This window comes from Budorcas taxicolor, chromosome 19, assembly GCF_023091745.1.
Source record: "Budorcas taxicolor isolate Tak-1 chromosome 19, Takin1.1, whole genome shotgun sequence".
NCBI lineage: Eukaryota > Metazoa > Chordata > Mammalia > Artiodactyla > Bovidae > Budorcas > Budorcas taxicolor.
Genome location: NC_068928.1, coordinates 50,021,752 through 50,048,618, shown reverse-complemented (window position 1 = coordinate 50,048,618; position 26,867 = coordinate 50,021,752). Strand labels below are relative to the sequence as shown.

The window sequence follows — 26,867 nt, the reverse complement described above, 5'->3', positions numbered from 1 at the left end:
GCGCTCGGGTTCCGCCGGCCGGAAACGGAGCCCTGACATCTGGTTCCGGATTCTTCGCGCCCCGCCCGCGCGCGCAGGTACACCAAACGAGGAAGGTTTCGGACTATCGGATGGCAGGTGGCCGGGTTCCGCGATCCCGCCGGTCTCGTAGCCCCGAAGCTGTTGGCGGCTCTGACGGGTCGGGGTGGGGCCTACAGGAAGCAGTACCTGGGAGGGGAGGGGCCCAGGCTGCACGTGGGCGTGGAGCGGAGTAAAAGTCCGAGACAACGAGAACTGCGTCTTCACGCGTGGATCCTCCGGCAGTGAAACAGGCAGACACTGCGAGGGGGACCCAGGAGAGGCGGGCAAGCAGTGAGCTCTGCGTGTCCGGGATTAGCGGGGCTCAGGATGGCAGGATGGCCTTTCTGGCCAGCGCCCTTGATCTGGGCACTGTTGCACTGTGTGCTTGGCTTATGAGAATTCATGTTTGTGTGCACTCATAACCTGTGTGCTTTGCTGTTTGTGTGTCCAGTTACGAGTTAAAAAAACAAAAACAAAAACACCTCACAGAGGCAACGAGCAAACCATTATGTCACTGCCCCCATACTTAGAGACCCTCTTCCCCAGTATCTGAAGGTCTACTGGAGCTGAAGAGGACCAGTTGTCCAAACAAATGTTCAGCCTGCCTGGGCAATCGCACCGTGGAGCTCCAGGAAGTAATGGGCACAGAGGCAGTGGTGGCAGCAGAGAGGGGGACATATCTTTGGTCCAGCCTCTCCTCTCCATCTGTGTTTTCTCCACCCTGATGGCATTCTAGCTGCACAGGGCCAGTCCTCAAGCTGTTCCTACCAGACCTCTCAACACAGTTAATAGTAAGAAAGGCTCTGCTTTAAGAGGCAGCTCTTAGAGGGAGGTCCAGGGGTTATTAAACGTCAGGCAGATCAATAATTCAAGCCTCCTTGAAAATGGAAGAAGTGATCCTATCAGTGCACAGAAACCATGTGAAAATAGCCACCTTCCTGCCTGGGGAAGCCACAGAGGATCCGCATGACATTTAACCTATATCCCATAGGCCCTGGGCAGCCTCACTGCCCCCAGCCCAGCTTCAGAGGGCAGTCCAGCTTCAAACCCCAGGCCCACTCCTCTTGTTACAGTTTTCTGGGACTGTTTGCTCTTCTCCATAAAGTAGAGATAATGCCTTCCATTCCCCGTGGATTTGAGGATCAGAAACAACATATGAAATACATGTGTGCTGGGTCAGCCCCAGTGAAGGGGCTCTGGGGTGTGTGTGTGTGTAAACCAAAAGGGCCAAGAGGATACACACTTTTGAATAAAAATAAATCCTAACAACAAACAGGAGTTCTGTACCTCACCATCCACGTTCTGAAACCTGACCAACCCCACCATGACCTTCTCCCTCCAGTTACCCCAACACTAACCCTAACCTGAGCCCTGACCTTGACCCTAACTCTGTGACTTCACCAACACGAATTCTACCCCCTAACCCTGACCCACCCAACCATAACCCTGTCCCTGCAATAAACCCCATCCTGACCCTGACCCTGGGCACTAACCCTAAGGGTGGCCCTCGATTCCTATGGTGGGGCCAGCTTCTACCACTTCAATCGCCCAATATCCCAGAACCTCTGATTCCCTCACCTGAGCCCCAAATAAGGCTTTTGGGGTGCTGGGCCCAGAGAGGGATGGTACTCCCCTGCCCCTGCACATCACGCGCTCCCTCCCAGAATGATAGAGGCCGGTGGTGGGCCCTCACCACCCTGGGAAGGGCCTGGTCACTTCTGGTGGGCCCACAGCCCCACTAGGGATGGCAACTTTGTCCACTTGGGCTCTGGAGCTCGGCCCCTTAACTGTGCCCCATGTCCAGGAGCTCAGTAGATGCTCGTGGAAGGGGAGAAGGGACACACTGATCACTCTCTACCCAGCTCCCTGCCCGATCTTCCCACAGGTCAGGCCAGACCCAACATTCTCCCAGTCTGTCTCCCCCGACCTGCCCACCATCCTGCCAGTCAGACCAGACCCCCTCTTCCACCCAGAGTGCCCTCTGCCCACCCTTCAAGGCAGGTGACTTTTCAGCCAGCCTGCTGCAACCACACTGTAGCCAGTGCTGACGGACCATGTGTCTGTCCTGGGGCCACACAGTGACCACAAACGGGGCATGAGACAACAGTTCGGGAGGCCACAAACCCAAATCAAGGTGTCTGCAGGGCTTTGCTCCCTCCAAAGGCCCTGGATAGAATCCTGACCCACCCTTTCCAGCTTCAGGTATCTAGTGGCGCTATCCTTGCTGCCCCTCAGCCCATTGGCACATCACTCCACTCTCTTCCACCTTCATCATGTGGCCTTCCTCCCAGGTCTGTCTTCACAGGTTCTTTTCCAAAGACACCAGCCCTATTGGGCTAGAGCCACCCTGCTCCCATGTGACCTCATCTTAACTAATTACATCTATAAAGATCCTATTTCCAGTGACTTCCCTGATGGTCCAGTGGCTAAGACTCCACAACTCACGATACAGGGAGCACAGGTTCAATACCTGATCAGGGAACTAGATCCCACATGCTGCAACTAAAGATCTCTCATGCCACAATGAAACTGAAGATCCTGCGTGCAGCAACTAAAACCTGGAACAGCCAAATATATAAATATATTTTTAAAAGTCTCTGTTTCCAAGGAAGGTCACATGCTGAAGTACTGGGACCAGAACACAACTTTTTGGGGCCACCATTCAACCCACTACAGACTGCTTCCCCTGGGATGATAGCTCTCCAGGGCCAGTTCCCCACAGGCCACCCTATACTCACAGATGTGGTAACAGAACGGTGGAGGTTTAGGTTAACTCCTTGCCCAGCACCTCCGTGACCAGCAAAGCCAGGATCAAACTGCCCCTGCACCCCAAGCATACAGTGGGAGCCTATGAGGGCACAATGCCTGTGGGATAATAAAAACATTGCAGGGCCACTGAAGGGCTGGCAAAGAGCTAGTGCTGGACCTTCCTGAGAAGCCAGTGGGCTCTGAGGGGCCCTGCTTCCCAGTATGTCATCTGGGATGGCGCCCATATCTCATGCAGCCCTCATAGCCACGCTCGGGTGATTCTAGAACTCTCCACACTTTACAGATGAGGAAACTGAGGCCAGGGGTCCTCAGGAGTGGGCCAAGGCTGCCAGCCTGGGGCGGGGGTGGTCAGCCATTTTGCTCCCATTGGCGCCCCGCTCCCGCCACACACACCTAAGCTCAGAGCAGATGTCAACACTGGGTGGCAGGATAGCTCATTGTGGGGTGGCATAAAGCAGGATGGCCACCCATCAAAGGGCTGGACTTGAGCTTTGGCCCCCAGATCCTGGAACGTTGCCTGTCCTGTTTCTGGGTGATCATTGAGTGACCCCTGTGTGGGCAGACTGGCCTGGCAGCTGGATGCCCTCCCAGGACAGTGCCCCCTAGTGGTGGCAGAAAGAACAAAGAGCTGCCTGTCGAGGTCCCGGTTCTGACTGCCCCATGACTTCAGGTCCTTCCTCCAATTTTTGCCCACGGCTCTCATGGTGCTGGGAGATGATCTCACAGTGGGAACCCTACTGCAGGCCTCTCATGGGGTCCCCAAAATCACAGGGATCTGGGTGGGGCCAGCTTGGGCACATGGCCTTGAGCAAGTCTTTCCCCTCAGATTAGGAAGGTGCCTGTGCTGGGCTGCAAGGACCTACCCACTTGCTCACAGGCCCCAGGGCAGGAAAGGCCAGGCTTCTACCTGCTGCCTGGGCCTCTGAGTGCCCCAGTGGACTTCCAGAAGGGGCTGGGCCAATCCTTGTGGTCCCAAGGAAATAGGGACCAGTGGGGGCTTTGTGGGAGATGTCCTTCACCCCTCCCCCAAGTATGTGCCAGGCCATGGTCAGCCAGCTGGATGGTCCCTGCCCACGTCCCCAAACAAGCGATGACTTGTGAACTGGGCAGCAAACTGGGGCAGGGGAGGGCATCTTCATGGCCCACAACCAGGAAGGGCCTCTGGTGGCAAGCACAGCACTCCTGGAAGAGATGAGTGGAGAGGGGGCCCAAGGTAGCCATTTCCTAGAGGTCAAGGCCTGGAGGCAGAAGCCGGGCTCTGGATGTGGGCAGGACAGAGGAGGGTATTCCTTGTGAGACCGATGTCAAAGGGACAAGCTGCCCGATGAGTGGGAACCAAGAGGGGGTGTGCCTCACCAGGTCAACTGACCCCCACAGCCGCCTTGCCTGGGGGGCTGGTGTCCACCTCACTTTGCTGTCCACTGCAGCCCGTAGGGTGGTTCTGGGCTGGGGGGTTCTGGGCTGAGGAATTCCAGTCACCAAACCCCCAGAGACCATAAGGTCCACACTCTGGGGTGAAAGTGAGGCATCCAAAGGTGAGGGAGGCCGGGAGCTGGAGTGGCCAAGCAGAGCGGGGACAGGACCCACTCACATGCCTTCCTGGAAACCAAGGGGCGCTCAAGGGGCAAGGGACTGGCTGTGTCCTGCCCGCCCCTGAGCGCCCCCAGGCATTCCGCCGAGCTGTGCTGAGTCACCGGGAGGAGGAGGGCTGCGGTCGGCGCAGGAAGGTTGAGCAAGGCCTTTCCTCTCAGTGGCTGCACCGACACTCAGCCTGGCAGAAAGCCCGGTCCACTCTCTCAGCCCCTCAGTGGCTCCTGGCCTGGCTCCTTGCCAACACCTGGCTGTGTCCTCCAGCCGTCCATGCTGGCTTGGTGAAAGCCAAGTGCAGGGTGGGCTGCGACATCCATCTCCCACCTCAGGAGGACTTTCCCAGGCCTCTAGGGGCCAGGCAGGGGCTGGGGCATGACCTCAGTCCCCTGGGGCTGAGATGCTCCAGGTTGAGATTAGGGGGTGAGTGGGGAGCTATAAATCTGGATACCACCTCAGAGAAGGCAGCCCAGGTGAGCCAAGTTGGAGCCCTAGACAGCAAAACCGATGATCAAAAAACCCACACCCAGCTCACCCCTAATCAAGTAGGCAGATCCCCGGCAAGGGTAAGATTGAGACAGTTGGCCAAAGTAAGGTCAGGGGCTGAGTGCATGGCCAGGACTAAGTTGTCTGGGCCACCAGGCAGCCCATCTGAGTGAGGCCTGAATGGTGGCCGATGAAGAAAGATAGAGGCCTGGCGGGGGTGGGGAGTGTGTGGCAGGGGGGCGGTTGGGAGGCTCCCTCTGGCCGCTGCATGGCAAATGGGCTACGGGGGTGGAGAGGAGGCTGGACGGTGTGTGGAGGCGCCCTTCCCTGAATGTCCTCACTCACCTGCATTCATGAAGTGCCTGCTCTGTTCCGGGCACCGTTCCAGACCCCAGAGCAGGCAAAGCTCTCCCAGGATTGGGGGGCCATGGCCCAGGTCTGAGGCGCTGCAGGACTTACCCGGGCTCAGGTATGGGAGTGGGGGAAAGAGAGACTCCAGGGGGAGGCCCACTGTGCAAGGGGCCCAGGGCACTGAGGGTCCTCAGGGAGCCTGGGAAGCAAGTGTGCCTTGGGGTCACGAACAGGAGGATTGTCTCGGGGGCCCTGAGAGGGGACAGAGCTACCCCAAGATGGCCAGAGAAAGAGGATGGGGTCTAAGAAAGCACCACTGCGCTTGGGGGTCAGGAACTGGACAAGGAATGTGGAATATAAGCGTTTGCCAGGTGCCCCCTGGGCAAGGTGCCCCCCAGGCAAGGTACCCAAGTGAGCGGGAGTCTGCGCTGTGTTGGGCTCAGCCAGCCTCCTCGGCTGCCCAGACCTGGGAAGGGGCCTCGTGCCCCACCTGGAGAGTGGGTGCAGTCGCAGGTTAGCCTGGCCACGTGAGCAGCCGCTGCCAGCACAGGTTGTGTGGTTGCCAGCTCTGTTCCAAGCCCCTGGCTGAGATGGCTGTGCCAGACCCACCAGCAGAGGGACTCCCTCCGCCAGCCCCCAGTGGTCTTCCAGCCCCCAGTCCTTCCCTGGCTGGCCACTCCACCGCTCTTAGCCACGCCTCACTCAGGCCCCAGGTCGGGGCAAACAGCAACAGGTGAGGCGGGCGGGGGCACAGGGAGGTGACGTCCCACAGCAGCAACCCCTGAGCCTGCAGGACCCGGAGGACCTCCGGAGGGAGATCGGCGAGCAGCAGATAGAGGAGCTGTCCATCGGGTCCCTGGACAGAGTGGCCTCCAGGAGGAAAGGAGGGAGGAATGGGTAGTGGGGACCAAGGTTGGAAGGGTTGCCTGTGGGGCCTGGAGGGCACAGGTCTGGGAGGACCCAGGGAGAGGGCAGTGTGTGGATACAAGGAGCAAATAGGGAGATGGGGGGGGGGGGGTCCAGCCAGTAGGGAGCATAAAGTGACGGTTCCAACCCCTAGGACCTAGACTGGCTCCAAGAAGGGCCACAGGGAGCCTTGACCCCCTTCCTGCCCCCAGCCCACAGCCCAGGATGGGGCAGAGATGGCAGAGCCCCAGTGGCTACCTGTGGGACAGGTGGAATGAAGCAAGTGGGAGGAAAAGTGGGGGTGGTGGTGACTGGATCCAAAGGGGTGGGGAAGCCGGTGGGGGCAGGGAGAGGGCAAACCCTGGGAGCCACGCCCTACCCAGCCTCCAGACCAAAAGGCTGGACTAAGAGGGGAAGGTTGTGCCCCCATCCACTGGTTCCCGATCCCAGGGAGAGATGGGTCTCTCTGACGGCCTTGCCTGACCTGGTCTGTCTTCCCCAGGCTGGATCAGCCCTGCAGAGCCAGTGGCCTTTGCCGTGGCCAAGGCTGCAGACAACCCACACCCTTTATGCCACGTGGGCTGCTCCTCCCGCAGCACCCAGGCGAGCCTGCCTCCTGCTCCATGCCCATCACTAAGGCCTCCAGCTTGAGGCTGATGATCTGCCCACCGAAGTGCAAGTGCTGGAAGGGACAAAGGACTGGGGCAGGGCTCTACTGCCCCAGGAGTAGGAAGGGGAGACCAGGACAGCCTCTAGATCCAAAGGGTTGTCCTTGCTCAGCAACATCTACTCCAGTTTAAACACAAGAAGAGGCTTATTTTTTTAAATCTATTATTGTGATTACAAAAGTAATAGATCAACACGTGGTGCTGGGACAACTGGATCTTCGTGTACAAAATAATAAAGTCTAATCCCCATCTCACACCATATACAAAATCTACTCAGCACTCAACAGCCAACACCTAAGAGCTAAAGCCATAAAATTCTTGGGAGAAAACATAGGGGTACATCTTCATAGCAATGAATTATTAGCTATGACACCAAAAACACAACAACCCAAGAAACAAATATAAGACTTCTTTGAAATAAAGTAAAAATAAAAATTTTTAAAAATAATAAAAAAAATTTAAAAAAGATGGAAAAAAAAAAAGACTTCTCTGTATCAAAAGACTATATAAGAGAGTGAAGAGACAACCCAGGAAATAGGAGAAGCATATATATGATAAAGCTCTAGAACATGTAAAGAATTCTTACAACTCAACCAAAAGAGACAATCCACTTGAAAAAATGGTACAAGACTTGAATAGATATTTCTCCAAAGAAGATATACAAATGGCTAATAAACTCGTGAAAAGATGTTCACTGTCCTTAGTCATTGTTGTTGTTCAGTGGCCCAGTTGGGTCTGATTCTGCAGCTTCATGGACTGTAGCACACCAGGCTTCCCTGTCCTTCACCATCTCCCGGAGTTTGCTCGAACTCATGTCCACTGAGTCAATGATGCCATCCAACCATCTCATCCTCTGTCACCCCTTTCTTATCCTGCCCTCAATCCTTCCCAGCATCAGGGTCTTTTCCAATAAATTGGCTCTTCAAATCAGGGGGCCAAAATATTGGACATTCAGTTTCAGCATCAGTCCTTCCAATGAATATTCAGGGTTGATTTCCTTTAGGATTGACTGGTTTGATCACCTTGCTGTCTAAAGGACTCTTAAGAGTCTTCTCCAGCCTCACAGTTCAAAAGCATCAATTCTTTGGCCCTCAACCTTCTTTATGGTCCAGCTGTCACATCTGTACATGACTACTGGAAAAACCATAGCTTTGACTATACAAACCTTTGTCAGCAAAGTGATGTCTCTGCTTTGTAATATACTCTCTAGGTTTGTCATAGCTTTTCTTCCAAGGAGCAAGCATCTTTTAATTTCATGGCTGCAGTCACCATCCATAGTGATTTTGGAGCCCCCCAAAATAAAATCTTTCACTGTTTCCATTTTCCCTCCCATCTGTCTGCTGTGAAGTGATGGGACCTGATGCCATGATCTTAGTTTTTTTAATGTTGCGTTTGAAGCCAGCTTTTTCACCCTCCTCTTTCACTTTCATCAAGAGGCTCTTTAGTTCCTCTTGGTTTTCTGCCATTTGAGTCGTGTCATCTACATATCTGAGGTTATTGATATTTCCCCCGGCAATCTTTATTCTAGCTTGTGTTTCATCCAGCCTGGCATTTCGCATGATGTCATTAGTCATAGGGAAATGCAAATCAAAACAATATGACACCACTTCCATAAGATACCACTTCACACTTAGTAAGATGACTTTGAGTTTTTAAACATGAAAACTAACAAGAGTTGGTAAGGATGTAGAAAAATAAGAACTCTTATATATTGCTGGTGGGAATGTAGAATGGTATGGTTAGAAAACAATTTGGCAGCTCCTTAAAGAGTTAAACATAGAATTATCATATGATCCAGCAACTCCTCTCCTAGGTATATGCCCAAGAGAAACGAAAACATAGGTCCACACAGAAACTTTATAGGAAAGCTCATAGTGGCATTACTCACAACCTCCAAAAGCTGGAAATGACTCAAATGTCCATTGACAGATGAATGGGCAACGAAATGTAGGTTATTATTCACTCATAAACGGGAATGAAGTTATAAAGACAACAATGTGGCTGGACCTTGAAAACACTGTGCCGAATGAAAGAGACCAGACACAAAGGCCACATACCGTGCGATGCTTTTTACGTGATGGATGTGAAATAGGCAAATTCACAGAGACACAATGCAGGTTAGCAATTCCCAGAAGATGGAGGAGGAAGAAATAGGAAATGATGACTTAATGAGTACTGGATGGGTTTTTTATGGGGTTTTATAGGTTGATGACCCCTAGAGTAGGGAATGGCACCCCACTCCAGTATTCTTGCCTGGAAAATTCCATGGGCAGAGGAGCCTGGCAGGCCACAGTCTATGGGGTTGCAAAGAGTTGGACATGACTGAGCAACTAACACACAGATGAGCCACAGAATTAAAAGACGCCTGCTGCTTGGAAGAAAAGCTATGACCAACTTAGACAGTGTATTAAAAAGTAGAGACATTATTTTGCCGACAAAGATCTGTATAATCAAAACTATGGTTTTTCCAGTAGTCATGTACAGATGTGAGAGTTGGGACTATAAAGAAAGCTGAGTGCCAAAGAATTGATGTCTTTGAACAGTGGGGCTGGAGAAGACTCTTAAGAGTGTCCTTGGACAGTGAGGAGATCAAACTAGTTGATCCTAAAGGAAATCAACCCTGAATATTCATTGGAAGGACTAATGTTAAAACTGAATGTCCAAATACTTTGGGCCCTGATTTGAAGAGCCAACTCACTGGAAAAGACCCTGATGCTGGGAAAGATTGAGGGGAGGAGAAGAGGGTAACAGAGGATGAGATGGTTGGATGGCATCCTCGACTCAGTGGACATGAGTTTGAGCAAACTCCGGGAGATAGTGAAGGACAGGGAAGCCTGGCGTGCTGCAGTCCCTGGGGTCACAGTCAGATGCAACTTAGCAACGGAACAAAGACAATAACAACATCTCTCACCTATGGGTATAGAGGGGACCTCAACACCAGGCTCCTTGTCTTCTCTTGTAGAGATCTACCCCGGAGCTGAGTCTCCACATGTATATATATATATAGAGAGAGAGATGTGGGCAGAGGGAGGCAGGGCATTTTGACACCAGTGTTTTGACAGAGTCCTGCAGAAGGGAAGGCATGGCTAAGTACCGGACGCTTTGAGACAGCTCAGACCTGCCTCCCCCTGGCCAGGATCCTCCCGCACTCACCTGGGCCCTGAGCTCTGGCCCCAGTCCCACCTGGGGAGGAGCCACCCTCCAGGTAACAGCGCCACAGCAGGCTCACTGCTCTCTCCTGGAAGGGGGCACAGAGAGCACACGCAGAGGTGCAGAGGCCTGGAGGAGAGCCTGGACGGAAGAGTCCCGGGAGCCTCTCAATCTGGCAGGGGCAGGGCGGGCGCTGCTCTGCACATCCCCGGTCTCTACCCCTCACAGACATGCCATCCATACCTGGCCAGGCCAGTGGCCTTGTGCCCACTCCCCACGCCCTGCCTCTGCCTGCACTGCTTCCTCTCTTCCACATCCGGGCTCAGGTCTGCACTTGAGTCCTTCCTCCCACAGGGCCAAGCCCGTTTCCTCATCTATGATGGGGGAAGGGGAGAGGAGAGCTCCTGAGAACATCACAGGGTACCACAGGGTGTGGCAGTGGCCTCAAGGCTGAGGCTACTGTCCTCAGAGCCCATGGCCTTAAGAATTCCCCTGTTTGTCCCCTGTGTGTGCCCCAACCTCGATGCCCTCACTGGCCACCCAAGGCAGAGCTCAGTTGACACGGGGGTGGGAATCAGGGGTGCAGGGTGATGGGCAGCTTTGGGAAGAATGGAGGGAGATGCCAGGCTGGGACAGGCCTCGATCTGAAAGCCAGCAGATAGATGTTGGTGCGTGAGGGGGCGGGGCAGGCTTGTCCCCGTGGTAGCCCCGGCCTGGACCCAACCAATCCCGCTGCACGACAAGGCGGGAGGGGGATGTCCCTGACAGGTGAACTGGGTGAGCTTTCAAGCCCTGCCAAGAGTGGTCACTTTACAGGCAGGACACTGAGGCCAGAGTGTGTCAGGGTTGACCTGGGCCACCTGCACAGCTCCCTCTCTGCTGGGCCCCTTCACCCCACGAGAAGAGTCTTGGGCACCACCTGCCCAGCGGCCCCACTGACCTTGGGTTCTGAATGCTCTGGGAGCAGCATCTACCCCATCTCAGTCCTATCTCTTAATGGCATGGGCACTGTGGCCACCGAGGAGAGGGGCCATTGGCCTGCCCAAGCCTGCTACCCCTGCCTGGACCCAGCCCCCCACAATGCGCTGCTGTTCCTCACCTCTCAGGTGATACCCTCCCTTCCGGGCCGTTGAAGGGTCAGGAGGAGTAGGCAATGGGGCGGCCCCTCTTGGGACTGAGCTTGGCCCAAGGAACAGCAACCAGCCAGGTCTGCAGGAGAAAGTCAATGGCTATCAGGGAGATCACCCACCAGGACCCAAGGCAGAGCCCACCTGACCCCCAATCACAACCCCCAACTCAAATTCCTGCTACAGACACCCCAATTTCCCCATAGAACCCCACTTCAGACATTCCCACCCCATTTGTTGTGGTTCAGTTGCTAAGTCATGTCCGACTCTTTGTGACCCCATGGACTGCAGCATGCCAGGCTCCCCTGTCCTTCACTATTTCCCAGAGTTTGCCCAAGTTCATGTCCATTGAGTTGATGATACTATCTAACCATCTCATCCTCTGTTGCCCTCTTCTCCTTTTGCCTTCTGTCTTTTCCAGCATCAGGGTCTTTTCCAGTAAGTTGGTTATTCCCACCCCCACAGACACCTCCAAACCCTACCCATACCCTCACCCCCATGCCCAACACTGGGTGGGGAGGGCAGATGAATCAGGCTGGACTGGGCAGGGATCTGGCCTCTGTAGCCTGTTTCTATCTCTGCCCATAGCCTGGGCCAGCCAAGTGGTCAACAGGTTAGTTTTTCAGGGCTCTTGTACTGAGAAAAAGCTGAGGGGCAAGCAAGGAGGAAGGGGAATGGCCTGCCTCAAGGAGGGGCCCGTGCACCGCTGGCCTCGAGTCTTCTGGAAAGGTGGGCTCCCCACCCTGCATCGTGGAAGGTGTGGCCCAGGGGTGCTCTGAGTGAGGACCAGCTGTGACAGTCCTGTTTCCAGGTCCCTAAGGACAGTGCGGTACAGGAGCTAGACCCCACAACAGGGGGCCCTGGCTCAGCCATCAAGCCTGTCCCATGACTTGGCTTTCTTCAACTGACCCAGCCTACACTGGCCCCGATCCTGACCACAGGGTGGTGGCAGCCAGTGCTGGGTGGCACAGGCAGGCCTGGGGTAGGACGAATGGACTGGGTGGGGCCTGGAGTCGCATGGGGAGCACCCAGGGCTCAAGGATGGGCCATCTGTATGGCCCCATCAGGCCCAGGAAGGCTTCCCCTCGCCTACAGTCAGGCTCTGTGTAGGAGCAGGGGGCCTGTCCCACACCCTCCCTGGGGGTGCTGCTGCTAAGACCCTCAGAAGTCTCTCCAGGTTTCAAAGATAATTTTCGGAGATAGTGGCACAGTGGAGTCTGGTTTCTACCCACTCAGACGCCGGGATGAGGATGGGCCTGGTAGACTTCTTCTCCCCTTGGGGACGGTGGAGCACAGCCCACCCCCCAGGAGCTGCAGCAGCTGGGGAGGGGGTGCAGGCAGCCCTGGATGCTCCTTGGTGCATGTTCCAGGGCCTGATGGGACCTGCAGCTGTGATTTGGAACAACTAGAAGAATTAGAATCCAGGAGACGGGGCAGGTGGGGGCACTGGCAGGGGTGTGGTGGGCTGCAGGGGAGGGTGCAGGTTGGGTCATGAGGGAGAGTGTCCCCCACCTCACCGGGAGCTACTGGACCCCCCCAGGTCACCTACCCACTTCCCTTTCCACCCACTCCTTTCTCAGAAAGGGGCAGCCTGGTGTGGGGGCTAGCCCAGGGTGACTGTGGGGGGCCAGGCACTGGAGGAGGCCTGGGGCGGGTTGCCACTGGCCTTTTCTGCTCCTCCACTGCACTGCAGAATGGCACCCACTCCTTCCCTCCTGTGCTTAAGGCTCCTGGTCCCGAAAAGAAGACTGAAGCACGCAGGGGCAGGTCGGGGCTTGGAAGGCCGAGGGTCTCAGGTGGCGGAGGTTCCTGGCCCTCCGTTCCAGGGCCCTGGTCCTGGGGAGGGCCTGGGAGGAGTCTGCTCTGCCCTTCCACTGACTGGCAGCAGGTTGGTTTCCCACGCAGAGCCACACACAGCAGCCATCACTGCTACCCGACTTTGGTCTTCCTTCACATTCCCAGTCAAGGCTAGGGGGACTTCCAACGTCTGGGCGAGACAATCCCTCTGCTGCTAGGGGGTAGGGGGCGGGGGCTGGTAAGCAGGTGCCTGATCAGCCTGCCCCCTCTCTCCCCTCTGGTCTTCCATGTCTGAGGGGCCCTGGGTCTGAGAAACTGTTCTCTCCCTCCTTGGGGCTCCTGCAGGGACACAGTGTCCCTGGATAACCATCCCCAGCCCTCCCAGATGGACCCTTGGGGTCTCTCTCCTTCTGCAGGAGCAAGGGTGGGCCCCAGGAACTCTCTCAGAGCACTGGGTCTCAGATCTCCCCGGTCTCAGATTTCAGAGAAGACCCAGCCCTAGTTTAAGGGGCGCTGAGAGCAGTCAGGAGGACCCCAGCCACACCACATCTGTCTCCCTTCGTTGGCCACCCTGAGCTCTTCCATTTGGGGGCAGGAGATGGGGGTTGGGGGCTGTAGGCCTGGGGCTCTGGTCCCTGTGGTGGTGGTGGGGCACCAGCTCCCAAGTCTTATGAAGATAGGGTAGGGCATCCAGGTGATAGCAGGAGGGGCCCACGCAGGGCAGGGTGTGGGTCTAAATGATCTGAGGCAGAGCAGGGAGATGCCCCACCCCAAAGGTTGAAGTCTCAGTACAGGGGTGGGATTCTCTTCTGTAGCTCTGCCCTGCACCCCCACAGATGCCCTCCCAGGTTGGTGTACCTTCTACCTCCAGCTGTGAGGAAGCCCGTGCTCGTTGTTGGTTGGTGCAGGCAAGTGGGGGTATCACCTGAGACCCTATGGGGACCCTCTTCCTTCCCAAGGGCCCCTACAGACACCCAGGGTCCAGGCCAACTCAGTGGGGCTTCTCCTGGGAGGGCTACGCAGAGCTGCTGCTGGAGGGCTTGGGCTGGGCTCCCTGCTGTCTTGTATATGCATGCCTATGTGGCAACCTCTCTAGCATGTGGGGGTGAGGGTGGTTGGGCCCCAGGCCAGGGTGGCAGCAACACCTGGCCCAGCCTCTGTGATTGCTAGGGCTCTTTGGACAGGGGATGGTGCTGGGGTGGTCTCCCAGCATTCGGGGGAAAAAAAAAAAAGATCAGAAGTCCTCAGTGGACTTGGTGTCTCCGAAGGAGTGGTTGGATGGTGAACTCTGGGCTAGAAGGCCCACACCACCCTCTGCCCACCCTTCTTTACTGTGCCAAGGGGGGTCAGCCACCCCACTGGCCTCTGGAGGGGGTAATCCTCCAGAGGATGCACCCAGGGATGCTCACTCTGTCACCCTGTCTGGGATGAACAGGAATCTTTGAGATAAACCCCAGAGACACCATTGCTTGGCCTCCTGAAGTCCCTGAACACTTGGGTGTCTCGTGGAAAGTGTCCTGTGACTTGAGACCAGTCACCAAGCGGTGTCCTGGGCCCAGGCCACTCTGGTTCCTCTTTAAACCTTAGTTCTTTCCATGTTGCAGATGAGAAAAAGCGGGCTTGAAGCACTTTGCCTAGGACCGGCTGCGATTAAATCTCCCCTTAAATGAGGGTCTGCGGAGTATGGCGATGGGGAACACGCCTTGGGGCCCCACCATCCCCCAGCACAGCCAGGTTCTGGGAGCTCGATTGGAGGAGCAGCGGTTGTATTTGACTCCACAGGGGAAACGGAAGTCAGAGAGGATGACATCTTTGACCAAGATCACTCAGGCGGGGTGGGGGGACGGGCGATGTTCGCCTTCCCCCTCCTCCCCAGCCCAGGAAAAGGGGCGCCGCCCGCCTTGGAGAAAGCAGAGGTTTCGGTGGGGGCGCAGATCCCAGGGGGCTTGGCTAGGGTGGCCTGCAAAGTCTCAGAGCTGAGTTGAGAGCTGGGAGTCCCACGGGTTCCGCGTGCTCTTGGTGGTGTGGGGTGTGGCTGGGTGCGCACGCTCACTTGTCAGCGCGGCCCCGGGCGCGGGGGGCGACAGGGGTCGGTGCCTCGGAGAACGCGGGACCCAGTGCGCTCGGTACCAGCCCGGGCAGAGAGAGGCGAGACCGCACAGAGTGGGAGACGAAGGGGCGGGAGGGGGCTGCGGGCCAGGGCTCTCTTCTCAGCGCCAGGGGTTGACGTGGCTGGGGGGCCGGTCTGAGGGCGCGGGGCAGCGGAACTGATCCGGCGAGAAGGCTCAGTCCGCGCCGCTGTCTGCGCCGTCGGGGAGTACTGGGTCGCCCCTCCCGCGGGGTCCCGGCGGGGCGGCGCCAGGCAGCGGTGACGTGCACTGGGGAAGTGCCGCGCGAGCGGCCGGAGCACTGAGTCGCCCCCGGCGCGGCGCCTGGCAGCGAGGCGGGCAGAGGCGCGCGGCTACCGAGCGGCAGCAGGTAGGCATGGCCCGATGCTCCGCGGCTCCGGGACCGGGACTCTCCCAGCCGCCCCGGTGCTGAGTCTGCTTCCGGACTGGAGGCGATCTGGGGGTCCGCGCTTTTTGCCTTTCACCCTTCTGGTTTGGGGACACGCCGGGCACATACGAGCTCCCCACCTCCGGGGGGCCTCACTGAGGAGCCCAGGGAGCCAGCCGCACCCCTTTGAGCCCTCGGACCTGGGTTGCACGACCTCGGCTTCCCGGGCTCCTCCGGGCGCCCCTCCGTCGAGCGACCCTCGGAGGCTGGGCACCGCCAGGAGGCGGCTCTGTGGGGCGGACGAGAGGGTTCCGGGTATAAATAGCTCAGTTCGCTGCGTATGGCCTGGGCGCGCCGGCTATATTTGGTGGAGCTAACGCCTGGCCCGGGCCCCCTTCCCGGGGGGGAAATGGGGAGCACGTATTCTCCGGGCCGGGGGGTGGGGTGGGGTGGTAGTACCCGAGGGCTCACCTCCTTCCTGTTCTCACCGCCGCCCTAAACACTCACCAACCCACACCTGCCCTCAGGCAATGGGTTCTGATCGAGACCTGGGTAGATAAATAGGGAACCCGCTCTGGGATCAGACTGGACTCCCCGAGCTCACTTCACTCCCCTCCCAGGTCCCGAGCTCTGGGAAAACCAGGTGGGGCCTCGGGGCCTTGGTTTATTTATCTGCAAAGTGGGTTGACAACTCATCCACCTGGATGCTGGCCCAAGCCAGTAGCCGGCAGGCCTGTGAATGGGAGGGAAGCAGTGGGGGTAATGGCCTCCGGTTGTGGCAGGGAGTGCTGCCTGGATTCTGGGAGAGGGTCAGGCACAGCCCCTGGGGCCAAAGTGCTTTTCTGTCCCAGAGGCACTAGGCTGTACGTCCAGAGGTGCTTGGGACGACACAATCACTCTGTGTTATGACCATGGCCAGGCTGAGTGGTCCATGGGACAGAGGATGGCAGCTGGACCTATGGCCTTTATGCAACCTAGGTCAGAGAGGTTTGTCCAAAGTCAAGAGGAGGAGTGGGTGTGGTGGGGGTTGGAGGGTTCTGGGGTCCAGCACCTCATTCTGAAGGCTCAGGAAGTCTTCGACTGTCAGATGGGTGCTGGGAGGGACGGGCTTATGGAGGAGTGTGTCCTGGAGGATGGACTCAGCCCCTTGACTGATGGACAGAGGCTTGGGCTCAGCTTAAGGAATTGCTCCCATGGTGTGAGGTCTGTCCCCAAGGGGTTCTGAGGATGGCGGTGGCAGTGCCCAGACAGGTCTGGCACCTTGCTGCCCAGTCTGTGGTATAGTCAGTGCCTAGGTTGGACATTGGGAGGCCCAAGGAGATCCCAAGGCAGGCTCTGTAATGACCCCATGTGACCTTGGGCAGGGCCTGATACCTAGAAGGTAACTCAGCTCTCACTCACTACAGCTGGACACCTCTGCTTGAAGGGCAGCGAGGAGAGGCAGGCGTTCATGCTCCTCAGGAAACTGACCAGGGAGAGCGTGTGGAGCAGGGTCTGTGGGGCCCCACTCTCTGGCTGGTGGTGTCTGCAGGACAAGGCTGGCTTGCTCCAGGGCAGGACTCGCAGGGACCTAGCAGGTGTGGAGGGGCCGGTGCCGCCCCTTGGAGGTGAGGAGCCCAGTAGAGCGACCCCAGGGCCCCCCGCGGCCCTTCTGCGAGGAAGCCAGTGGAGAAGACAGCCAGGCAGAGCCATCAGTCCATTGGACGCGCCTCCGGATCAGGCGGGATCAGGCGGGATCAGGCCTCCGGCGCTTCGGGCACTGGGCCCGGACGCAGGGGCGGGGCCGGGCGGGGCGGGAGCGGACAGGGCCTGGGGCTCCTGCCGGCGTCGTCTCGGCGAGCGCAGACCTCCCGGCTTCAGTCTCCATCTGTGCGATGGGCCGTGAGAGGAAGCCGGTCACGGAGACCCAGAGTTCTCAGTCAATGTTTCGAGCGTCGGGCCGCGCCCACTTGGCCCAGCTCCAACGCGGGAACAATGAAGAGTGCCCCGCCCGGGGGGAACCACGGGGTCCCCTTTGGCGCGCTGGGATGCCTAGTGCGGCTCAGGGGTTCGTTGACCCTGGGTGGCCTTACGTGTTGGCCCTGCGCTCTGGCCAATACGGTAGCGGACAGGGAGGGCGTCTACTCCAGGCAATACGGCAGCGTCTCCTCCCTTGGTGCGGTCACGTCCCCCACGTCCCGCGCGCTGCCTGGCAGCGGGGCTGGGGCGGGGCCGCCCGGAGCATCCTCTCTTCCCACCCCCACCTGCCCCCAGCGCCCCCCAGGGTCGGCCGGATTCCCACCTGCCCAGCCGGAAGCTGAAATAGGAAGGATCATCCATCCTGCTCCCTAGGGTGGGGGTGGGGGACAGCCAGGGTTCGACTTCCCCCTCCCCAACCGTTCTGATCTCAGCCAAACCCCCCACCTTCTACTTGCTCCAAAGCCCGCAGGTGGTGATGGTGGGAGCTAGGAACCCAGTTTTGGTGGAAGGGTCCCTTCCTGGCTGGTGGGTCTTGCTGACACAGAGATCACCTTCTGGGCCTTGGTCTTAGGTGACAGTTTAGGGCTGGGGCGGGGGTGCGCTGCAGGAAGTTGAGTGGGACAAGGTGGCCACGTGGATGGGCAGCCTAGGCAGGGCCAGGCTGGGCAGGGTTGGGTCCAGGCCTGAGGGGGGTTAGCTTGGGCCTGCTCAGCTACCTTCAAGCCCCTCCCCATTGCCCTCTGAGCTTCCTAGAGGAGGAGGCCCCCCAACAAGGTAAACAAAAAAACATCCTCAGGGCCACTCTCGAATGGCCTTCTTGTCATAACTGGGTGATGGAGGTGGAGAATGACTCAGAGCTAGGGGCTGGCCTGGGCAGCAGTGTCCAGTCTGGTGAATGAGACCTTTGTTTCCACCCCACTGGCCCCTACAAGACATGAGCCCACAGGAGAGCTTGTGGGAGCGCTGGGCATGTGTGTGGTCAGAGAAGGTGGGGTGGAGGGCCCAGGCCAGGCTCAGAAGGCCTGGATCAGACTTTCACCCACTGCCCAGCTCCCACCTCCCCAGAAAAAGCCTCAGGCACCTCCCTCCAGTCACAGCTCCAAACACCAATGAGGGAAGCGCTGAAATTCATCCTGTCCCCACTCTTGGAAAGGAGACAGGCACTCTGATCAGAGTGTCCTGAATGCTCTGGTTACCTGTGCACAACAGGGACGGCAGGCAAAAGAAGAAGGGGAGCCCCTCCCTCCTCCTGAGGGTACAGCCACCCCCATGGGCTTCAGGGGCCTTGAGGCCTGAGGAGCCAGGAGCTAGCCTCACTGGGCTGTTTCCCTGTTGCTCAGGCATGTCTTCCAAGCCTCCTGGTGCGGGAAGAGTCAGGAAGGAATGTAATTGCCCCTTTCTTGCCCCGCCCACCTGGAGCTAGTCTCCAAGGACTAGAGGTCCAGTTAGGTAACTGGCCAGGCTGGAAAGTGCACCAACGAAGCACGTGGGACAGGCCACAGGCTCTGGGGCTGGAGGCCCCCTACACTGAATGCCCCTTTCCTGGTTCATGGCCTGCCCTGGAGGCTGACAGGCCACAGACCCAGGACCCGAGGTGGGTGAGGGAATTGCCAGTATAGAGGCCTAAGGGGCAGCAAGCCTGTGGCTGGAATGGAGTGGCAGAAGGGGCCCGGAAGGTGGTGAGGCCACCAGGACATGGTCAGGGCTGACTCTGAGGTGGGAGCGTGGGGTCAGGTTGGGAACACGCTGGTATGAGGTTTGCACTAGCTCTTTGGGTGGAGATGTAGGGGTGGGGGTGAGGCTGGGCACCCTCGCCACCAAGGACATTCAAAACTGGTGAATGTAGTCAGAGAAGGGGGCCATGGGAAGAGGGGTGATGCAGAAGTTTGGAGCCTCACGCCAGCTAGGACCCTCACCCAGAGAGCCAGTGGGTCCCTGAGGCAGCAGCTGGCAGGGGCCCCTGATGTAGGAGGGCACGAGGGATGGGTCATTCAGAGGGATCTCTGTACACGTGCCTCTTTGGGCCAGGACCTGGGAGCAGCCCCTGGAGCCTCACCTGACCCAGAAGTGGGCACACATACCCACCTGGGAGATCAGCTTTCCGAGGCCTGGAGGGTGGGTTATTTCTAGGCTGGGAACGTGGTTTGCGTGCTTCCCTGTGAGAGTAAATGTCACTGAAAGGACAGCCAGCCGGCACGTGCCAACAGATGTGCTGGCGCCACCTCCCTCTGTGCTGTGCTGAGGGTCCCCGACCAGTCCCCGAGGGGGCCGCTCCTCCCACCCTAGGTTTCCCTTGGAGTGTCAGCCAGCCTGTGCCCCAGCCTGCCTCCTCCACAGGATAGGCTGGCCTGATGAGGCCATTTTGCTCTTGGAAATCTTAGCTGCCCCCACCCCTCGCCATAAATACACAGAGCACTTCTGGGTGAATCCCCTTTGCCCCCAACCTAGAGACCCCTGCTCTCCATCATCTTTCCCTGCTTGCACACCCTCCCCCACTGCAAATTGAAGTTCACTAGAAATCTCCCTTCGAGAACCATCTGATGTGGGGAACAGGGTGGGGGTCATCTCAGCGTGGCTGCAACCTGGACTGGGGGCTTAGCCGGGAGAAAGCAGTGTCTCTGGGGTGTTCAGGGGATGGTGGGAGAGATGACCATACATGACCTGGATCCAGGAGTGCGAGATGGCCCCCTCCTTGTGTGAGCCTTGGCCCCTACAGGTCCTGGAACACGCTGTACCCTCCTGCCTCTGGGCCTTGGCACCTGTCCCTCTGTCTCCTCACCCTCCCCAATGTTCTTTCTCCTCAAGATCCTGGAGGCCTCCAGGGAGGACCCAGCCCTGGCGGGCAGAGAATAGGGCTTCAAAGGTTGTGGTGCCCATGATTCCCCTGGTGCCCCAGGCCTGGCTGATGGAACCAGGGAGATCTTAGAGGGAGGCCCTGTCTTATAACCGTGGGTTTATAAGTGTCTGGCTATTCCTAATTGCTCACCCCAGACACACTCTCCTCTTTGGCCTCCACATGATCCATTTGATTTACTTTACAAAGCTCATAACCTCAAACAAGCCAGGATACTGAGGACAACCAATCCCTCAGTGTCGCCGTGACCACAATCACGACCACTGTCTGGAGTCCTCGGTCAGGGATTCCTATGTTTTCTGCCTTAGTGTCATTGCATCGCAGAGCATTCACATTCCTAAGAATATACTTCGTTGTTTTTTGTTTGTTTTAATATCACTCAGCTGCACGTACCTTAGAGACCCTTTAAACTTAATGCTCACAAGGGGAAGGGCAGAGGTTCAGTACCCCCACGGCACCCAGTGAGTTTGGGATGACATTTGTCCACTCGTCCCATGCCAGGCTCAGGCATGTGGCCATGTGATCCAAGGCAGGGCTCTGCAGAACCTGGGGTGGGCCACTCTGGAGCTGTGCTCAGACTGTCCGGGCGCAGAGGCCCTTGTCTTTCCTCCAGTCCTGTCCCGGGTTGTGTGTGGCCTCAGATGCAGAGGTGGCCACCCAGCGGGCTGCACCGGGTCACAGGGCTGTGCCTGCATTTGCGGGAGGATGAGGGCTCCCTTGACTGGGGTGCCCCCGTGTACCTTTTGGCTGTGTCCCCAGATGGCTGCATGCCTCTTGGCCTCAGACACACCCTCCATCCTGCTCACTGAAGTCCAGGTGTCTTCCGAACACCGGGGTCTGAGTGCAGGGAGAGGTGAGGGCTTCTCTTGGGTTTCCCAGTGGCGCCTGTGGCCCTGGCCCAGCTGAGAAGCAGTACAGGCTCTGAAGGTGGACCTCTGGCCCAGTCTGGGGGTGATGGCAGCGCTGCTGTTCTGCTCCAGTGGGCTGTATCTGCCTTGTCATCACCCTGATAGCCAGCTGGCTCCTGGGGTCCAACCATCAAAGGGTGGTGCTCAGACAACAGCTCCTGCTTGCAATCATCTACAAAGCCCCTAACCCCGCCCCCGCCCCCGCCCAGACACCCTCTGAATCAAAGCCCAGGATCCCCCCAACTCCACTGCGGGATCACAACCTGGATACCCCTTCCCCATACTGAATCAGAGTCTGGATCCCTCCAGACTACTGAATCAGGGGCCCCAGAGGGCACAGCCCCTGTGGCCAGGGTGCTGGGGGGCAGGCTGGAGGTGGGGGTGGGTGGGTCTTATTCCCCACATTCCTTTGCTCTGCACATTGAAGCTGTGCTCAGACAGGCCGGGCACAGAGGCCCTTGTCCTCACTCCAGAGTCCTGTCCCAGGTTCTGTGGAGCCTCTGATGCAGGACTGGCCACCTGGAAGGCTGTGCCAGGTCAACAAGGATCCGAGGAAAAGGGGCAAGGGGTGGAGCCAGGATAGATTACGAAACCCAGGCAGGCGGGCTGATAGGAGGGCAGCGGCGCTGCTGTGCAGCTGCCCTGGTCAGGAGGTCCCTGGGCATCACGCAGGTAGGAGTGTTTACACCACGAAATCGGCAGATACTACCTATCAGGGCTTCCTCCACCAGGGAGCTGGCTTATAGCTCACCGCGGGTGGGGAGACACGGAGCTTCAGTGGGCAGCGAGTGGCTGGATCCACCAAGCCCTCCCTTGCCCACGCCTGCAGCAAAGAGGCCTACTCTGTCCTTGGAACAGCTTCTGTAAGGTGAGGCTGATTTCTGGGATTTGGGGATTTCTGGAGCGAGGATCGGGGATGAAAATGGGTGGGGAGAGGAGGATCTCCAGGTGGAAATCAAGTTCCTGGGCCTCAAATGAGCTAAGTTCCTGGGGTTTAAAAGAGGGAAGTTGACCCCAGGCTTCCGCCGGTTTGGGGCTGACAGTGGGTGTGGCCAGCTTCCACTGGGCAGCCTGGGGGCTGCAATGGTTTGCTCTGGTGGGCTGGATGGAAGCTGTTCTTCCCACCGTTCCCTCACCAGAAGAGTTAAACTCCAGTGGCCGGACAGAGGTAGGTGGGTGATAACAGGATGGGACAAGTCGGGGCCAGCACAGTGACCCCCAGCCTCCCCGTCTGCTCCCCCACTCAGTCCCTGCACAGCACTGTGTGTGCCTCCTCAGACTCTCACTTCTGGTGCAGTGTGATCAGAGTGGGAAGGATGGGGAAGCCCTGTCCTCCTGGGAGTGGGAGAGCAAGGCTGGCCACATCTAGACTGAGGTCTTGAGGGACAGCACCACAGACCGAGCCCCAGGCCCCACCAGTCCTGGCTTCACTGCCCGAGGTGCTGGTGGCTAGCACCACGCGGCTTCCCGACACAAGGTCAGGCAGGAGACCAGAGCATGGCTGATTTCCCCACTGGGGTCTGCCCTCCTCAAGAGGTAACCTGAGACCTGGCTGAGCCCAAAAAAGCCACTGCCCTTTAGAGCTAGTTGTGTGGGAGCAGGCCAGGCCTGCGCAGGGGAGGGAGGAGGAGCTGCAGCTCTGGTCACCCCACACCCTGCTGCCCTGCACCCAGTGCAGGTGAGGGGCAGAGGCAGGGTTCTCAGGTAACATCAGGTGGCTGGCCCGGCCCAGAGCTGAGCTCCTACTGGGGGCTAGGGCCTGAAGGGAGGGGCGGCCTGTCGGGTGCCCGCCCTCAGCTACACCTGTGTCCCCACGCTGCTGGGCTGCAGCTGGGTGACTGACAACTGAGTCAGCCTGGCTTCCTCTTTCTCAGGGACGCGGAATCAGCCCTCCTGGTCATGGGAGGGGCAGTGATCGACGACGGCCCGACCGGCATCAAGGCCCCGGATGGGGGCTGGGGGTGGGCCATCCTCTGGGGCTGTTTCGTTATCACGGGCTTCTCCTACGCCTTCCCCAAGGCGGTCAGTGTCTTCTTCAAGGAACTCATGCGAGAGTTTGGGATAGGCTACAGTGACACGGCCTGGATCTCCTCCATCCTGCTGGCCATGCTCTACGGGACAGGTGAGCAGGGGCTGTCATGCCAGGTGACCACCTCTCAGAGTTCACCAAGTTCACTTCTGGGCAAAATGCCCTGGGGGCTGGGGGCTGGGTGGTGCATCCAAGTGTCCACAGCCCTGGTCCCTAGAGGCAGCTGGTGGGAAGCCTTCGAGGGGTCTCCAGAGGGCAGGTTGGCACGGCCAAAGCTGTCTGAGACCCTGTCCAGAGGGCCGTATCCGCACAGCCGTGCTGGATCCCAGAGCCGTCCTCGCTGCCTGCCCAGACCAGTCAGGAGAGATGCCCCCAGTGGGGACCGTTCCTTGTGAGCCATGCTTTACTTAGGAACTGACACGCGACTGCGGTGCCCCTGTGTCTCCTGCGCCGGGCTGTAGGGGCCTCGGGGAGGGGCAGGTCTCCCTGAGCATGGACAGCCTTGGTCCCGCGCCTTAGCTGCTATCCCTCACCCTCCAGGCCCGCTCTGCAGCGTGTGTGTGAATCGCTTTGGCTGCCGGCCAGTCATGCTTGCAGGCGGCCTCTTGGCGTCCCTGGGCATGGTGTCTGCGTCCTTCTGTGGCAGCATCATCCAGCTCTACCTCACCACAGGGGTCCTTACTGGTGAGTGAGGCCCCGCCAGGAGTGGAGTGGCTGGGTGGCAGTGGTTCCTGTTGACAGAAGAGATAGGACCTCCTGGGGGAGGCCAGCTGTGGGGTGTCCCTGCCAGGCGCCCATCTGTCCCTTGTTCCCCGTCTCTCCCAGACACGTGGGCTGGTGTCGGGGGCTCTGAACACACACTGAGTCCCCTCACTTGGATGCCTCAGGTCCACACGTGAATCATTCAGGCGGGTGCCTGTGCCTGGGAGAACCTGGGCCGGGACACCTGACTCACCTGCCTGCTCCCCTCCAGGCTTGGGTTTGGCGCTCAACTTCCAGCCCTCACTCATCATGCTCAACCGCTACTTCAACAAGCGGCGCCCCATGGCCAACGGGCTGGCGGCAGCAGGCAGCCCGGTGTTCCTGTGCGCCCTGTCCCCGCTGGGGCAGGTGCTGCAGGACCACTATGGCTGGCGGGGCGGCTTCCTCATCCTGGGTGGCCTGCTGCTCAACTGCTGCGTGTGCGCCGCACTCATGCGGCCCCTGGAGGCACCCCGGCAGAGTTCAGGTTCGGGGCCTGCACCCCAGCGGCCGCCCCGGCGGCTGTTGGACCTGAGCGTCTTCAGGGACCGTGGCTTCGTCATCTATGCCCTGGCCGCCTCCATCATGGTGCTGGGGCTCTTTGTACCACCTGTGTTCGTGGTGAGCTACGCCAAGGACCTGGGGGTGCCTGACACCCAGGCGGCCTTCCTGCTCACCATCCTGGGCTTCGTCGACATCTTTGCTAGGCCCACCGCCGGCTTCATCACGGGGCTCAAGAAGGTGCGGCCCTACTCTGTCTACCTCTTCAGCTTCGCCATGTTCTTCAATGGCTTCGCCGACCTCACGGGATCCACGGCCAGCAACTACGGTGGGCTGGTGGTCTTCTGCATCTTCTTCGGCATCTCCTACGGCATGGTGGGGGCCCTGCAGTTCGAGGTGCTCATGGCCATCGTGGGCACCCAGAAGTTCTCCAGCGCCATTGGCCTTGTGCTGCTGCTGGAGGCCATAGCTGTGCTCATTGGGCCGCCGTCCGGAGGTGAGTGCTGGTGGGGGGTGCGGGGGGGGTGGGGGTGGGGGTGCGAGCGGCCTTCCCTCCCTGGGCCTGGCTAGGCCCTTGGGCAGTTTCCACACCTGCTCTTCCTGGGGAGGGGACTCACCCTGGGGAGCTCTTAGCTGGAAAGGCCTCCACCACCACTCCCACCCCTGTCTAGCCAGGTCACCATGTATCTCTGCACATGGGCAGCTGACCTCAGTGGGGGAACACAGCCTCTTGCACATCCCAGGACCTGCTTGGTTTCATTGTGGGAAGAAGCCCATGGGCCTGAGCCATGGCGATGGCTCTAGGGTTGGAGTCCTGGTCCTCCTTTCTGGCTGTCCCCACACCCCGGGGACACTCAGAGCTGAGGCCAGGGTTGGCTTCTGTTACCCTGGACTTTTGCTTTATTTTTTGATAGCTGAGAAGATAGGGGTGGGGATGTGGGAGTAGCGTGGCCAAGGCCCTGCCAAGTCTCTGCACCTGGGTTTGGGTCTCTCCAGCCAACCCTGTAGGCCCTCTACCTCCCACTTGACCTGGGGCCTTTCGCTCTTCCTGCCTGGGGTGGGGGGGCCAGGGTTCTGGTGTGAGGAGGTGCCTGAACTGGGGTCCCAGGGTCCTTCTGGGGTCCAGGTGGTTCCTGTGAAGGCCACTGCGGCAACAGGCAGCAGGGTCAGACCCTTCAGGTGGCCTTGGATGAGGCCCCTACTCAAGGCTCTGCTCTAAACCCTTGTCAGATCCACTCTGCTTTAGCCTCTGGGTCTCTGCTGCCTGGGGCGGGGTTGGGGGGTGGTGGGCAGTGAGGGTGGCTGCCTTAAGGGTCCCAGGCTATCCTGGTGACTGGGGGTGGAAGCTTCAGCCCTGGGCTGACCCTGTCTCCCTGCACTGCAGGTAAGCTCCTGGACGCGACGCACGTCTACCAGTACGTGTTTATCCTGGCGGGGGCCGAGGTGCTGGCCTCCTCCCTCGTGCTGGTGCTGGGTAACTTCTTCTGCATTAGGAAGAGGCCCGAGACGGCCACGGAGGAGGAGCGCCACAAGCCCCCAGAGGATGTGAGGGTGGACTCCCGGGAGGTGGAGCAGTTCCTGAAGACGGAGCCTGAGAAGAACGGGGAGGTGGTTCACACCCCGGAAACGAGCGTCTGAGCCTGGGGAGGACGGCAGGGGTGCAGGGAACTGGACAGAGACCGTCAACGCTCGTATTTATTTCACAAACAGGACCAGCTTGGGCGGGGCCTTCGGCTCCGCGCCGGCTGCCCGGGCAGTGGATCATCACCCGATCAGTGTTTTTCAGGGGAGGTGGCGGGGTGGGAACGTGTCATTCCGAGGCGGATCTGCGGTGAAGCCAAGCCGCGAGGTTATGAGCCGTCTGCACCAGGGACCCCACCTGCTGACCCCAGGGAGCCCAGTGCCCACTGCTGGGCTCAAGGACCCAGAGACCCAACGCTTTGGAGACAACACAACTTTAATCAGGGGCGGGGCCAGGGACAGCTATGGAGCGGGCACTGCCACAACAGGCCTCCCCACGTGCCCATGAGCGCCCTGTCCTACTGGGTCTCCCGTGTGCCCCAGCCCACCCCTTTTTTGAGCGTCTTAGTGGACAAAGCTCCCTCCTTCACCTCTGAAAGGTTTGAGATAAACCTGCTCTTACTTAGGGACAGCGGTCTAACCGTTGACCCCAAATGTCTTTCTCAAAAGACAGCCTGCTTATTTTTACAAAGTGGTTTCGGTCCTCGTCAGCCACGTCAGCCTTCTAAATACTGCTTGTTCTGGACCCTGTCCTGTTGGACCTCAAACGGCTCAGCGTGTTCACATAGCACCCTGGTGGTCGGCAGGGAAGGGGCCACACAGCAGGGATGTGGACACCCAGGCTGGGATGTACATGTGGTTTCTGTTCACTGGTGTGTGTTTGAAGAAAAATGGTCTGCCTGCTTTTTGTTTATTCACCCCTTGGTTAGCTGACAGTCATCCCACGTGGTCAGCGCC

The 26,867-nt window shown here is 58.6% G+C and overlaps 2 protein-coding genes across 6 annotated transcripts in view; one reads left to right on the top strand and one right to left on the bottom strand.

Annotated features, from left to right (window-relative positions):
* The first annotated feature begins 15,334 nt into the window (after window positions 1–15,334).
* Window positions 15,335–26,811, top strand: SLC16A3 (solute carrier family 16 member 3). Of its 4 annotated transcripts, XM_052658171.1 has the most exons (6): window positions 18,934–18,950; window positions 21,850–21,986; window positions 22,993–23,240; window positions 23,688–23,831; window positions 24,121–24,885; window positions 25,774–26,811. In XM_052658171.1, the coding sequence occupies exons 3-6, from the start codon at window positions 23,018–23,020 to the stop codon at window positions 26,025–26,027; spliced, it is 1,386 nt and encodes a 461-aa protein (XP_052514131.1). In that variant the 5' UTR covers window positions 18,934–18,950; window positions 21,850–21,986; window positions 22,993–23,017; the 3' UTR covers window positions 26,028–26,811. The 4 variants fall into 4 exon arrangements, with proteins under 4 accessions (XP_052514132.1, XP_052514131.1, XP_052514130.1 ...); XM_052658172.1 differs by lacking the exons at window positions 18,934–18,950; window positions 21,850–21,986 and adding an exon at window positions 15,335–15,379; XM_052658170.1 differs by lacking the exon at window positions 18,934–18,950 and having other exon boundaries at window positions 21,778–21,986.
* Window positions 26,149–26,867, bottom strand: part of CSNK1D (casein kinase 1 delta) — a 36,863-nt gene continuing 36,144 nt past the window's right edge. Inside the window, exon 9 of one of the 2 annotated variants that reach the window (XM_052658179.1) lies at window positions 26,149–26,215. The gene's annotated coding sequence lies outside the window, so the exon portion shown is untranslated. The remainder of the gene's footprint in view (window positions 26,216–26,867) is intronic. The other variant, XM_052658174.1, reaches the window with a different exon arrangement.